The 15,790-nt window shown below is 42.9% G+C and overlaps 1 protein-coding gene across 1 annotated transcript in view; it reads right to left on the bottom strand.

Moving 5' to 3' along the window:
* Window positions 1-934: 934 nt before the first annotated feature.
* bsna (bassoon presynaptic cytomatrix protein a) overlaps window positions 935-15,790 on the bottom strand; it is a 94,569-nt gene continuing 79,713 nt past the window's right edge. Inside the window, exons 10-16 of the mRNA XM_061075371.1 lie at window positions 14,765-15,695; window positions 7,970-10,454; window positions 6,627-7,127; window positions 5,265-5,599; window positions 2,866-2,959; window positions 2,101-2,232; window positions 935-975 (exon numbers count right to left, since the gene is read on the bottom strand). Coding sequence (XP_060931354.1) covers window positions 935-975; window positions 2,101-2,232; window positions 2,866-2,959; window positions 5,265-5,599; window positions 6,627-7,127; window positions 7,970-10,454; window positions 14,765-15,695 — 4,519 coding nt within the window. The remainder of the gene's footprint in view (window positions 976-2,100; window positions 2,233-2,865; window positions 2,960-5,264; window positions 5,600-6,626; window positions 7,128-7,969; window positions 10,455-14,764; window positions 15,696-15,790) is intronic.

Here is a 15,790-nt window from a genome sequence, read left to right on the forward strand (position 1 = left end):
CACTGCACAGCCACACAGAGCTGACAGCATGACTGCAGACTTGTTTTGCACATTGTTATTGGAATTGTTGTGATTTTGTCTTTGAGTAATTCTGTCTCAAGCAAATCACTCATTAAAATGCAATCAACAGTGTCAAGTCACCAGCTCTGGCAACGTGAACATTTTATTGTATTTGCCCTCAACTTGACATCACTGCAGTGTGTATTCAGCAGTGAGAATGTGCTGTTTAAACACGCATCCTATTCCACTGTGTGTATGAATATGTTGTAATTGCTGTTCTTAAATTATTCCCATGCACATGAAACAAAGAGAAGAAAACACACAAACAGACAGACACACAGCTTTCTGAACACGCTGCCTGTGCTGTGTTTACCACTTTGAGCCTCCCACACTGCAGCTATCTGCCAACGTCCTGGTAGACTTTGAACTAGCAGCATCTCCGATTTATTTTTATACCTTATGTTTGAGATTCACTAGTTCATTGAAGTGAAGGCAAAATGTTTTCAGTTTCTCTCTGTACACGAAACGCTGACCAAAAATATTCCTGCTGTGTTGCTGATGGCTGCCTCTTAGGTGGTCTTTGCCTTTGTATCATTTCTGGCGTACCTCAGTACCTCTCTTTAACTCTATCAGGACTTTCATTCGAGAGATCAGGGCAGTCACTCTTCATTAAATAGGAGTTTAAGAATAATGAGCACAAACTGATTTATGTTTAAATCTATTTTATGAATGATCCGTCATCTGACTTTGCACATATCAGCTACACACACACACACAGACACACACACACAGACACAGAAACACACACACACACACACACACACACACACACACGCACACACACACACACACACACACACACACACACACACACACACACACACACACACACACACACAGTAGAGAATAGGCTACATACCTTAATGTGGGCACCTCAGAATAAAGAGGTGAACTTCTTGCCGAAACCGGAGATAGCTGGAGGAAAGAGGACAAGAAAAGGTGTTAAGACGGACGAGGAGTGTAGAGAAACTCTGTGTGTATTTGAGTTGAGTTGAATTTATCCTTCTAAATTAAATTGTAGGATGTGTCATGTTTGCAGTTTGATAGACACTTAAGAGGCTCTATTAATACATTTGGTTTTGTAATGTTCATACTATCACATAGGCATGGAAATCATTTTTAAATTCTTTGTGGTCGTGCATCTCCATTTGCATCTCTCTGTAGCTGCTTTGTGTCTCCTTTTAGCCTCACTCTCTTCTCTCAGAAAGTCTGTTTGCATCTTACAGTTGTCATTTGAGTCCGTTTGTAGTTTTTCATTCATTCCTTCAAACCTTAAACTCAAAAAGTTTGTTGAGGTTTTGTCATTTACAAAGATGTCGAGTGAGTAATCTCCTAAAAAATAATCACACAAACAAAACCAACAACCCTCAAATCAATTTAGGAAGGTAGTCAACAGCAAAAAAATGTAGCTAATTGTAAGCTGTTGCCTACATGAGTGGAATGGTACGTTGGATTTAAATAATATATCTTATTGCAGACAGACCATTTCAGGATCATTAGGGCACAGAAGCAGAACTCTCCAATTCAGTGTTACAGTAACTCTGAGGGCTGGAAGTTTCCAGACAAGTAATTCTGTTTGTTTTGGGCATTTAAAGCCTTTATATTGACAGTACTGTGAATGAGACACTAGACACCAGGTGAGAGAGAGCAGGGGAATGACACAGCCGGGAGTCGAACTGGGAACCTGCTACTTAAACGCTGGTGCATTTTGTCATTCAGCCAGTTTGAAGTTTGTCTTTGTGGTCATTTTCATCTCTTTGTGGTCGTTAGATTAAGTTTCCTACACACAACACTACAAACCAGGGTCCAGGGGGCCCCATGACCTGGGGGCCCCTTAGATCTTTGCTCTGTATTCCAATCCAATTATCTCTTTAATTTGAATAAGGTAAATATGGTTAGAGAAACACAATTAACAACTAATATTATACAAATTACATGATGGTGATTAATCATAGTAGTTGCTAGCTGTTCATCAACACTGAGCTCTTTCATGATATCAAGAACAAACCAGCTGTTTAGAGTTTTTTTTGTGTGTCGTACCGTCTCCCAGTTTGCCGGCCTGCTCAGCGGCGTTTCCTGGCAGGATCTTGGACAACATGCTGTCTCCCTCCATGCCAGGCTGACCTGCTGCTGCACTGCCAATTCCTCCTGGTCTAGGACCTGCCTTGGAGCCTGGACAGAGAAACAGAGAAGGGGAAACAAGGGGGGACTCAGCATCTGTGCAGGTGACGCTAACTGGCATAGAGTTTCTATGAGGACATCTTTCTCAAGTGCTCACTGCTCATCTATGAATTCATTACAGGTTCCACAGACTTCTTGTAAATATAAGAATGTGGGAAGTAGAAACAAGGTCTTGTCAGCTGGGTCTGAAGATTCAACTACTTCCAACCAGCCTGTTCCTGTATTTAAATATTTACTCATGAGGGCTCCTCCTCTTAGATCTTCCTGAGGAGTTTAGTTGCCACATTGTGTGCACAGATGTGCTGTTGTAACCTTCTGACCTAAGACTCATTTGAGCTCCTGCTCTTTAGCTGTTCAAGAAAAAACGTACTAGGTTTAAGTCCTTAGTTGCAGATGGGCTACTTACAACCAATGAACCTGACCTTAACAGCTGACTATGGGATTTCACTACAGGAATGAGTACCTTGTGATGTTCCTCACTGTGCAACCCACTCACAAAATAAGTTGATGTATGACAATTCTGCAAAACCTCAGATTATATTCATAGCCACTGTAATACAGACACAGTGGGCTGCAGCTGGCAAGACGTGGGAATGGTGTGTGTGTGTGTTGAATGTACTGTACCTATGCCTGTCAGTGGGGGCTGAGCTGCTTTTGAAGCCATGACAGGTGCTGCCTTTGCTCCAATAGCTGTTACGGGAGGAGTGTCGATCTTGGCCTGCAGAGAGAGAGGGAGAGACAGAGAAAGTATTGAATGAAACAGCAGGAACGTTAAAACCTTGTGTGTGTCTTGGGTCTTCAGCTTTTACAAACAGACACATCTTACCCTGTTTTCACAGTAATTAAAGAAATGAAAAAATTAAAGGAAGAGAGACAAATCCACAAAGCTGCTGAAGCAGGATCCAGAGAAAAGGCCGGGGGGCACCTGCCCCAGCTGAATTCGGATTGTCCACTGAAGTGCCCCTGTGGTGTAAATACTTCTTAATAAACTACTCAACATGACAAATCTTGGCTGGATTCAAACTGCATTTGAAGAGAGACAAGTTTTACAATATCTGGGTATTTTTGCAGCTTTGAGATGCTCATGTCATTTCTATTTTGAATAATGTTTCAGGGACATGAAGATTGAAACAAGGTTAAATAGCAAATACTGCACACTGAACCTTTAAGGCACGGACTCTTCTGTTACAGCAAACTTAACAAGGGGTCAAAGGTTGAACAGGAGGAATCTTTCCTGTGGCCCTTGACGTTGGTTTAATCATCTCTGAGGTTGTGTGAATTGAGAATGAATCATGTTCTCTTCTGTCTTGCCTTTTTCATAATGAGTTTTAAAAAATATATCACATGGAATCCAGAAATGTTCTGGTGAACTGATTTAATTTGAATGTTTATAAGCTGAATACCTTGGGATAGCTTATTTGTTTAGTTTTGTTATTACCTCTGCTACTCTGGACTCTTTCTTTTCTTTTTTCATCACTGCTGTTATATTGTCCCAAAAACCCTCAGCCATTTAGTCAGTCAAACGAGTGCAGCACACACTTAATATGAGAACTTCAATGTGAGACTAAATTACAGTGGCTGCTGCACTAACGGAGAAAAGCTTCAGAAAAGAAACCAGACCTTTTCTGATACCCATCAGTACAACAGTTATTACCACCGGCACAGGAAATATGGTCCATTTCTCTTAGCTCTATGTATTTACTTGGTGTCTTCTGTTCTATGTAAAGCTCTGTGCGTCACAGCCATCCTAAAAAAAAGTTGATTTGACAGACGCTGGACTGCTGCCAATTAATCTCATACAGTATAATTCTTTATTTGTTTCCTACTGACTAGTTTAGCTGCAGAAAAAACAGCAGTGATGCATTATGATGCGCAGTACAGCATAAACAGCATTTCATTATTTACAGCCACTCAATCAATGCTTTTCATTTCACAATGGACCCAACATGAGGGTGTAAGTGAATGAGTTTGCAGACTGAATAATAACCATGTGACAAATTACATTTAGTGTTTATGGCTTCCCGTCGGAGCTGCTCCACAGACGAGTTTTCAGAATCATTTCAAGTTTCTCCATAAATTGATATCAGACCATAATAATTATTTCATTTGCTTTCCCACTGATAGAACAACAATGCAGCTATATGGAAATCACTGATGCCTTTCAGCAGTGAAAGCATATTATGAATAATTTGGGGATATTCTTAATCGACATGGTGACAGTTGCTTTGTGAACTTCATTGGCAAAGCAGTCATATGTTTTCTTGAGCCAGAATAATTTCAGCCAGAGAATCATTGAAACTGCACAATTGTTGAAATAGAAATAGCAAAAAGATTTATATGGATTTATGATTATGGAGTAAATGCAGGGTGGAATAGATTTTTGCAGGGTTTCTTGAGTTGTCAAGCAGACAGTGAATCAGCTACATTGAGTTATCAGCTGCCTCTGTGTTAATCATAGTGTTAGATAAGAGCTGCAGAGCCGACAGTGGCACAGCAGAATTCAAATGAACCAACTCAACTGGGAGGAGATGGACCAGCTTCTATATATTTAGGATCATTGAGGGAGTGCTGAGGGTAAAAATGGTTGAAAACTTGGTTTGCTAAGACAAGATGATTGAGGATTAATATTTTAATCAGATAACAAAATATTGTTATCACTATCATGAAATACTTATTTTGTTATCTCAAGATTAGAAAGCAAGGTTTCATAGACAAAAAATAAATAAACAAAACTAAAAAGGTCCTTTCTGAGCTCCATAGAGACGAATAGGTGCATGTTAGAGTAATATAACTGTCATCTGTGGCACATTAGATCTTCAAGACAACACTTCATTAATGGCAGCTCAATATTTTCCAGATATGCTAGTAAACTGCATTAAACTATGCGTATAGTTATATGTCTTTATTTTTGTTCAGACAAAAAATAACCTCATCATTTGCATGATCACCATACATGTCCTTTACTTCTTTTTATCCCATCAAATAGAAGCAACTGCTGCAAAGTCCTCCCTCTATAAACTCACCATGGTAACTGGCGTGGTTCCTGCCGGACCCGTCTGCCTGGCCTGACCCATGGGTCCACCTGCTGGACCCATCTGCCCTGGCTTGACCTGGCCCTGCCCCATGCCCATGCCCATGCCTTGACCCTGTGTTTGGGTCTGCTGCATAGGGCCAGTGGTTGCTGCGGAACCGGGCTGCCCTGGCCTGGCCGCTGATGTCTGGGCTTGTTGTTGGAGCTGGGCCCTCTGTCCTTGTCCCACATCTGTCTGGGAGCCATGACCGCCCTGTCGCCCTGATCCTGTAGATCCGCCTGCGGGGCCCTGAGCCCGGGCAGAGCTGCTGCCAGACCTGGAGGAGCCTGAGTGGAGGAGGGGTCAATAGAATGTTTTACATTTAATCAAAAAATGTTCTACTCATTTTCCTAAAGGTGTATTACTACAAAAACTAGGTGATGCACAAAACAGGACAACAAATTCTACCTACATAGACACTATTGAAACGAAATGGAACGTTAAAAAAAACCTGAACCCTGCAGATTTATATCTGTCCAGTCAGATTATTTCTGCCAACCAGAGCACCTCTGTTTTGATCTGCTCTGTTTAATAATTTGATTAAAGAACTACAGTAAACTACTGTTTTTTACAGTAAAGATTACTTGTTATTATAATGACATTTCCATTTTACTAGATTATGTATGATAGAATTGATAGTAGAAGTAAGACTGAAAGACAGAATGACGTGCAACAAATGTCATAAGCAAAGATCAAACCAACGATTTAATGAGCTCAATCCCAAAAACACAGCCACAGTGGTGCCCAGGGAGAAAACATTTTCTTTGAAAAGTTACGCTTGGTAAAGTTAATTAAAAACTGTTGATCCCTGAGGGGACAGCTGATTGTAAAAGAGCGTCAAACTCGTCGGAACAGCAAGGGATATTAAGTTTTTCTGCCTTAGACCTAAATAGGAAATCAACGGGGATCTTATACAAGGATCACAATTTATTATTGGTCCTGTAAAATTTTAGAGCTTACCATGGTTAAGAAAACATAGTGTAAGTCATAGGGATACATTTTTAGAATTGTCATTTCATAACTGACAAACAGTTTATTAAAAGAGAAATGTAAATTAGAAATATGTCTGTTATATGGCAGGCCAGAGACTTATAATTTGTTTTAAATGAACACAGTTTGACACCACTACTCATTCTGGACAGATGCCAGAGCGCCTACTCTTGTGAGAATGTGAATGAGATCTAATACAGTTCATAAAACTGAGTGAGCAAATGATTTTTTTAGGGGAAATTTAGTAATTTGTCTACTTTGAAATTTCAAATAATCTTCACATAATGCTACTGTATGTCAGGTGTGAAGGTGCCATATATGTACCTGGTGGTTGGCCCTGCATGTCCCCTGGCGGCTGGGACTTGCTGCGTGAAGATCTGTGGGGGTCTCCCTGTCTGGAGGATCGCTGGCCGTGATGGTGTCCAGACGGATCCCGCGAGTATTCTGAAGAGTGGTACCCCCCGGACCTTGACTCGCCACGCCTTCCTGTAGATGACGAACGACCTGCAGGCTCATGTCTCATTGACGGGTCTTTGGGGTGCCCCTTAGTTGACCTTGAAGACCTTGGCTCATCTGAATGACGTGAAGAGGACGAGTGTCGACTTGAGCTGCCTTGAGGCCGTTGGTCACGGGATGTAGAGTGTCGACCGCCATGGCCATACTCATCCTGGGGCCACAGGTCCTCCTCAGGAGGCTCATCATAATCGTGGTAGGTGTGTTTGACGTTGTGCCGGCTTCTCCCAGTCGAGTGGCTGCTTCCGTAGTGTCGAGAACTGGAGCGTGGCTTCTCAAACCAGTCGGTTTCTTCTTGGCCAAGATGGTAGGCTTTGGAAACCGAGAGCAGATCACAGTCAATCTCCATGTCGTTTGGCGACAGCGGCATGCAGACTGTGAGAAGGAAGGAGGCAGGAAGAAGACCAACCGCATGCAAAAGAATAGGAGAGAGAAGAGACAGAAAGAAAGGCAGAAAATAAAAATAAAAAATTGACATCCATGCAGAATACACTTCACATTGCCTTCACACATTACAAGACAATATAAACAGAATAAAACAATCACTGCAAAACTGTCCCTTTTGGCAGCTGTTTTTGCTGCCAAAGAACAATCTTCCTCTCCTTTCCGTTAATATTTTTGATTGTGTATGAGTATGGTTCAATTATTACAGTGAGAAATTAATACTGGCCCACTTTGCAAATAAAGCACAAAAATGCAAGTGATTCTGAGGGACAGTTTTGCAGTGTAGACGAAGAATACACTTAAATAAAAACACATGTAAACAAAATATAAATATCATAGACATCACTAATACAAAACCCTGTAAAGAAACACAATGCATCTGTGTCGTGCAAAGAAGACCTTTCAAGTGAATCAGAGTGTAGTGAATGAAGTAAACGACTACGCCGAAGAACCATGCGAGTATTGGACAGACAGACGACTGGACGAACAGGCGGAAGTATGGGACAGGCAGGCAGACAGACAGACAGCAGTCCACTCATAAGAGAGATCCAAGTGACTCAGGAAGAAGAATACATCAGCATGCAACGGCTAACTCTGTCTCTGTTTTTCTTTCTTTCTAAACCTAGCCTCTGGGTGGGTGGGGGACGTTAAGATAAACGGTGGGGGCAGTAGGTAGTGAGACTGCATTGGCATTCAGCTCCCACAATTACCTTCGCTGTCTGACACAGCGCAATGATAATCGTCTATAATGTACGTATCATCCGATTTGTAGACATGTGTCCGAGGAAGGTCCGGTATGTGGTCTTGTACATCTGGAAGCGAGTGGCTGGAACCATATTGGCCATAATAGTAATGATATCTACTGCTGCGGCTGTCGTTCGGGTCGGGACCTAAGCTTGAGGATCGACCAGAACGAATGAATCTGCCCAGGGGACTCTCCTCTTCAGAGAACTGCCTGGTTGGTTGGCGCCCCTGGCTGTAGCTGGATCGGTAGGAGCGATCGTCCCTCTCATAGGATCGACTGCGATACCCAGAGTAGTCCCTGGCTGAGATCTTGTCCATGCCATAGCCGGTGGAACGGGATCGGCCAGTGGAGTTGTAGTAAATCCGATCGTCCTCCTCACCCATAGAACCATAGTACCGAGTACCATGACTGGTGCCACTGCCGGCCTCGTAAGGAACCTTCTTAAAGCCGTAATCCTCGATCAGCTGGCGCCCTCGAATGTGGGAAGAGGGGTAAGCCCCACCTGTCGTTGAGGAATAGGAGGCCAGGTCTGCCTCCACATCCCGCGCCTCCTCAATGGGGGAAAACTTGGAGAATTTTTGCTCAATACTCCCCAGCTTTCTGTGCTTGCTGCGCTTGGAGGACATGACAGCAGGAGCCAGAAGGCTTCTAGAGGATGGTGAAGGTTTCTGTACCCCGGAGCGGATGCTGCCATGTTTGTAGTCGAAGTCATAGTAATAGGGCGATCCCCCACCCATGCTAGCGTTCACGCTGCTGCTGCTGCCCCCTAGAGGTCCGTGCCTGTAGCTGCTCTTACCCCTGCCGTGGTGGTCGTACAGTTCTTCCTGCATCGTTGCTTCCTCCTCTGGTGCCCTGCCGTACGAGGAGCTGCTAGTTCCCCCACGCGTCGTGCTGCCAATGGTGCTGCTGTGGCTGTGGATGTCGCCCGGGTAACGCCCACTTCCGCCATGATGCATCATGTCCACTGTCGTCGTGCCCAGCCCGTCTTTTGCCGTCAGCTCACTTACATCATCGATCATCATGTAGTTTCTTGGCATGTTTTGTTCTAAGCCAGGAGCCCCGTACATCCCATCTACTGTGTTGTAGGTTGAGGGATTATCTACAGAGTGCCCATAAGCATTGGAAACTGTAGAAGTGTACTGTCCATACGAACTGGCTGTGGTGGTAGTGTAGCCATAAGTATTAGCAGTGGTTGTGGTGTACTGGCCATATGAACTAGCTGGTGTTGAAGTATATGGCCCATAAGTGCTTGGTGGCATGGTAGAGTACCCACCGTAGCTACTGGACACTGGTGCTGAGCCATAAGGCCCATATGAGCTGGCCATGGTTGTGGTTCCAGTGTACTGACCATAAGAGGGGGCTGCATTGGAATAGGTAGCATCCTGGGCCGTGGTGGTGACCACGACCGTGGGGTTGCTGATCGTCTCGTAGTTGGTGGGCATCTTATGCTCCAAATCCGCAAGTGAAGTCTGCCTGGGCCTTCCAGGATGGACTGTCAGGATATCAGCTTGGGGCTGCCCAGGGTATGGAGTCTGGCTGGGGTAGGACAAAGCGCTGGGATAAGGTGAGCTGTGGGTGGGGTATGGAGGCTGACCAGGTGGTGCAGGCCCAAAACCTGTCTGCCCAGGCTGTGGCTGAGGTGCAGCTGGAATCCCCATGTCTGTCTGGGGGTAAGGGGGCTGAGCTTGGGGATAGGTGTGGGAAGAATAGGAGGTTTGAGATTGGTATGATGGTCCTAGAGGAGGAATGTGGCTCTGGAGGGGTGTGGGTTGTGGCAGTGCCTGGGACTGGGACACTGTTGGATAGGGAGGCTGGTTGAATGTTGAGGACTGGTATGACACATTTGATTGTTGAGAAGGTGCTGCAGGTTGGCTCTGGGGGTACTGACAAGAGAGGAAGGACGAGGTGGGTGGGTACTGGGCTGCTGTGTTCAGATCGCCGGTGAACTGGCTGAGAGGGGCAGTGCTTGGCCTCGTCAAGAGTCCATTGGTCTCATGTGATGCAGCTGCAGCCGCAAAACGTAGGTTATTCAACTCACTATCAGACATATAGTCCCTTGTGTCCCCCATACACCTAAGGTAAGCAATATCTCTCCTCTCCCTCTCTTTGACCAGTGTCTCTTTCCTTTGGTGGATCCCCAGCTCAAGGTATCTCAGTTTAGCGTCAATCTCCTTCTCTTCTTCCTCCAGTTCAGCTTGCTGCTTTCTGAGCTTGGTCGACTCTTGCTCCACGGCCTTCAGCTCGTGGGTGAGGTCTTTGAGGAGGCTGGCTTTAGCTGCCAGACCAGACCTGGAGCTTGGCTTGTGGCTGGGCACGGAGGGCAGGTAGACCTGTTGAAGGGCGGGTGTCATCATGGGCAGATGAGCGGCTGCAGTAGTCTCCTCTGGAGGAGGACTGGGCAGGGTTCGCTTGACCTTTCGAAGAAGTGAGCTCTGCTGTAGGGCTGCCAGCTGGAGAGAGAGAGAGAGAGACAGGAAGGGAGCAATGGGAGAGCAGACAAAGAAGCATGGAAAGAAAAGGATTGGAGATGTAAAACCGAAGAACATAAGAGTGATAATGTGATGACAGTGAATAAGTTATATGGAGAGGGATACGAGACAGGAAAATGGTAAAGATAAGATATTTGTGGAAACCAAATGAAAATGTGAGATGAACAGACATTGTTGGAGGGTACAAGGAAATTATTAAAGAGAATGAAAGAAGGAAAAGAGAAAAAGATAACAAAGTATAGCGAATATAGAGAGGAACAGAAAGGGAAGATGGAAAATAGACCAGAAAGGAATGAAGAGGGATATAGGCAAGAGGTAAGGTAAAAGAGGAAATAAATAGGGATAAAGAAAAGGAAATATTAAAGAGGAAGATAATTTAAAAGGGATAGCAGTGAGGGCGATGAGATGAACAAAACAGGAGGAAGAGGAGAGAGGAAAACTCAAAAAGAGGTAAAGGTCAAGAAACATAAGAGACAAGGAGAGGACGCAACGACAGGGATATACAAGGGAGACAAATAAGACAAACATAGACACAGAGACAAGGACGACAGGAAACAAAGGTGGAATTTGTGTTAGAAGACAAAAAATACAAAAACATTCAAATTAGTGACAGCTGTGGTGCAGTTAACATATCAAGTATATCCAAAACATTTTAATAATTTAGAAAACGTTTTATTTTATAGGTGTTTTAAAGATTTTGTATTTTTTTATTCAGTTTTTTAAACATGGCTCAAGGTTTAGGTTAGGATAAGGGTTAGGTTTAGGGTTAGTCATTTAGTTGTGATGGTTAAGGTTAGGGTAAGGGGCTAAGGAATGCATTAAGTCAATGAGTGTCCTCACAACTATAGAGAGACGCGTGTGAGTGTGTGTGTAAATATATATATAGCTAATAAAAAACAGAATATGCATGGGCTTCCTATTCTACTCTTCAAACCAGCCAAGCACTGAGATGTGCGTCAGAATGAATGAGATTCCATAATTGTTTTTATGTCTAAACACCGTAGCTTTCATTCCTCTACCAAACATTTGGGGATTTGTAAATAGATCTCACAATGTGTTGTGTGTTGTTTATTATTTCATCGTGTGTGTGTGTGGAGGCGGTGACATGTTAAAGAAAAAAGCCCATAGGAACTTATTAATCATATGCTCTGAGCAGGTGGGTAGTGAAAACATACCCCAGCTATCCACAGCTTTAGAGGAGAAAATACTGTAGAGTCTAAAAAATCTATACAATCAAAGGGGTTATTTATCACAGCATTCATATAACGACTATGACTCAATATTGATAGGAGAAGGTGGACCGTGACACTTATTAATCGGTTGACTCAAATCCAATGCATTGGCAATTCATCTTACAAGCACTGGGAACATTTGTCTTAAAAAAAACTGTTTAATTACAGAAAAGTCTCTTTGACAGAACTGACTGCAGAGAACAAAAGTGTTGCACAAAGGAGGAGGTGAGGCTGTCGTGAGTCAATATCAATTTTTAAAGCTTTTCTTAAAACACTCTTAACAGAAAGATTTTTTTGACTTAATTTAATTTGAATGGTCTCTTCATTTGTTTTATTATAGACACCGATTTTTAATACTTATGGTGTTTGTTCTATCTAATGAGTCCAATCAGGTGGATATGCTTATTCCACCTTTAAAAACTCATTTTGACAACATTTTACATTTGATTATACAATGTTTAAAGTGATAATTAGCTGCCTAGTGCAATATACTTTTCAACCTCAGTTTTGTACTAAAGGTCAGATAAGATTATTATAATTATAATGTATTAATTTCTCCAAACAATAATGAGCTTTTTTTTAATTAGATTAAAAACCTGAGCTAGCATCAGACTGAACTGTCATGAAGCTACAGGAAGTGATATTAACAGGATGAAACATTCGCTGTCTACCTAGTTGAATTACGAAATGTAGTTATTTTGTGGGACAGACATTTCTACAATTAATACTCAATAAAGCTCAACAGTAGATTCTACTTTGTATTTGTTTTTGAATGGAGCTCTTGTTTCAGCACGTTAGATGGCATTTCTTTCAAATTAGGAATGGGGTGGACTTCGACAGTGTTTGCCCTAAATAACTAAGAAAACATCATAAAATATGAAAAATTCCATAACAAAGGGAATCAGTCATCACAGGATTCACATAAAACATTCATGGCTCCCACAAAATGAAAAAAAAACCCAGGGGAAATGGGAGAGAAAGGAATCGTTTCAATCAAAGTCACATAGAAGCTGTTCAGTATTTAAGCCTTTGGCAAGTTTTGACTCCACTGAACAACATTAAAGTGACTCCTGCTATTTTCTAGAGCAAATATAATGACTATGTGAATTTATGCTGAGCCCCATCTGTTCAATGTACAGGTTATTATTCAGATTTTTTTTTATCCAATATTAGTTTTTTGTATATTTGTAACATCGAATGTACGCTGTTGATTTTGAGAACTGAAGATGAATTACCACTCTGGATAGAAGAAATGTAAAGAACGCAAAACATCCAACCTGATCTGTATTTGTAGAGATGCCTCGGTTCCCTCACAACTCCAAAGCACATGACAAAGATGTGCTAAATATCAGTGGTAATTGTGATGATGAGTTTTTACTGTAAACTTTTTTTTCCAGTTAAAGTAAACATAAAGGTTGAAATCATAGACACAGTATCACAAATCTACCAAATTGATCAGATACAAACATTTTTAGCTAAGCTTTAAGGCCTGTCATTTTACATTGAAGACAGCTTATAGATGATTTTACAGACCACAATCTAAGCATGTAAAGTCAATTTTAAGGTGTCCAAAACAACCTTTTCAAGTTTCTTGGTGGAAAAAGTGGGTGCAGCAAGACATGTACGTAGTCTCTTAATTAATTGTGGACGGGTTTTGGGTGTAATTTGTAATAAATCATGTCATCTCACATTCCCTTTAAAAGCCAGGTGCGTGTATTCTAAGGGCAGATTTGCCAATATTATGCTTCCTTATAGAGGAAACCGATCTGGTCATGTGCAAAGTGAAAAGGCACAAGCAGGGCATCTGTGTGTGTAACAAGCAGACAGCGATAGTAATATGCACCTGCCTATGTCGTTGCATATTTCTATCTTGATAATGTGCCAGTGAAATACTACACCACTGACTTCAGACTGACAGTTTGTTGGCCAACAGTGCAATCAATATACACTGCCCCAAGACAGCTGACAGTTCCCCAGACCCCACCTCATTTTAAGACCAACCACAGGCAGAGAGAGGTGCAATAGCTATTTAAACAACATGGATACTGGGTGAAAAAATTTCAACTGTGACTGCCTGAAACTGGCAAAAACATTTTGATTGCTCTTTGTGTGTCTTTGTGAAAGGTTTAAGATACATGTGGTATGTGTTCATTAGCAGTAAACAGCCAATGCAACAATAAACTGACTAGCTGATAACATGTCATATGCTTCATTGAATTTTCTTTCTTATGAAATCCTTACCTCCACTGTTTATCTATCTTTTAGACTTTTGCTCTGAAAACATCTTAATAGCATCTATTATTAGGGCCCGAGCACAGACATCAAAGGTGTCTGGTGAGACCCTATTGAAATTGTAAGGATTATTATTATTATTATTATTATTATTATTATTCAGGCAAATGAATTGGCTTTTTGAGGGCTTTAACATGCTCAACTTCTTACCAAAATTTGCAGAAAGTTAGAAAGTGGTGAAAATTTACGTATTCTGAAGGAATTTTTAATGGGCGTCGCAAAATGGCTCAACGGTGCCCCCTGAGACCCCCCGAGACCCCCGGAAGGTGTTCCCATTGACCTATCTTCACAAAAATCGATATACAGGTGTATCATGACCAAACAAACAAAAAAGTCTCTGGGTGCAATGGTAAAAACAAAACAGAAAGCCTGATATTTTGTATTTAGTGGCCATTTTGGCCATATTCCACATTTTTTCTTTGATACACTTGTACCAGGGTTTTCATCGGATCAACTTCAAATTGAGATGAGTGTCATCACAACAAGATGGAGATAAAAACTGACTGACGGATTTTTTTTTAATCACACGGTGTGACCGTGGCGTGGCGTCAAAATTTGATTACACGCCATTAAAACACGATGTTCTGTAGCGCGGACATACATGGACCATGAATCCTTTGATTTCAGTCTTCCTAGATCAAAGGAAACTTTATGTCTTGCAAAGGTCACGTCTCTTTCTCTCTCAGAACTGGTTCAAATTTGACCTTTTAACGTGTGCTAGTATCAGCTCGGCTTGAGTGACTTTACCTGGCTCTGGAGTGCTTGTTGTTGATACAGGTTCAGCCTGACTTTGGTGTGTTCGTCTGTGGTGGGGCTGAGGGACTTAGGGTCTGACATGGACCTTTGGGTGCTCTTGATGGGTCGGGGCACAGATGGGTGGCGCTGGGGAGACTCGGCTGTGTAGGACTTTTGCTGAGGTGTGACATGGGCCTTGTTCAGCCGCTCACTGGAGAGAGAAGTCTCCAGTGAGCGGTGAGGGGACACTGGGGAGACAGGAGAGTAGAGGACTTGTGGAGTTTTGGGGACTGTCTGCTGCTGCCGAATGATGCTGGAGATGGACTCGTTGTGGAGGTGGTTGTGAGGCTGGTAGTTGATGTCGAGTGGGTCAGGGCGACGCCGCTCAAACTTGGCTGCGTTTGCTGCAATGTGCTGCTGCTGGCGCTGCTGGGCTAGAAGGTCCGCAGAACTGGATTGTTGTGTCCCGGTACTGGTAGAGGAAGAATATGGACTGACTGTGGTTGGTACACTGAGCTGTGGAGCTACAACACCCTGGGACTGGGCTTCTGGGTCAGTTTGGCATGCTAGAGACTGTCCTTTTTGGGTTCGCTCAGGTCCAGAGATATAGTGCACAATCTCTACTTTATTTGGGTCTGGTACTGTCACATGGATTGCTGGGGAGACTCTCCCTAGGTGCTCTACTTCTGTCTGGCAAGACATTTCCCTCATGGTCTGGACAGCGATGCTGGAGGACACCATCTTGGGTGTGTCGGTTGTACTGGATGTACTGTTTGAGGCAGCGGTGCTACTGCCAGTAGCATTGGACTCCGAGTGCCGGGAGAAACGGGAACGTCTTCGACGGACCGGGTGTTCCGACTCAGCTTTGTCCTCATCATCGTCTGTCTGGACGGAGCAGTCAACACTGCGACCACGCCTCCTGGTGCGATGACGCATCATGTACCTTGTAATGGAGAGAGAAGGATCGAAAGTATACTTTGAGCAATTATGCTGCTTAAAATGTTAACAAACAAATTATATCAGTAAAATATTTATTTA

The sequence above is a fragment of the Limanda limanda genome, chromosome 7 (genome assembly GCF_963576545.1).
Source record: "Limanda limanda chromosome 7, fLimLim1.1, whole genome shotgun sequence".
NCBI lineage: Eukaryota > Metazoa > Chordata > Actinopteri > Pleuronectiformes > Pleuronectidae > Limanda > Limanda limanda.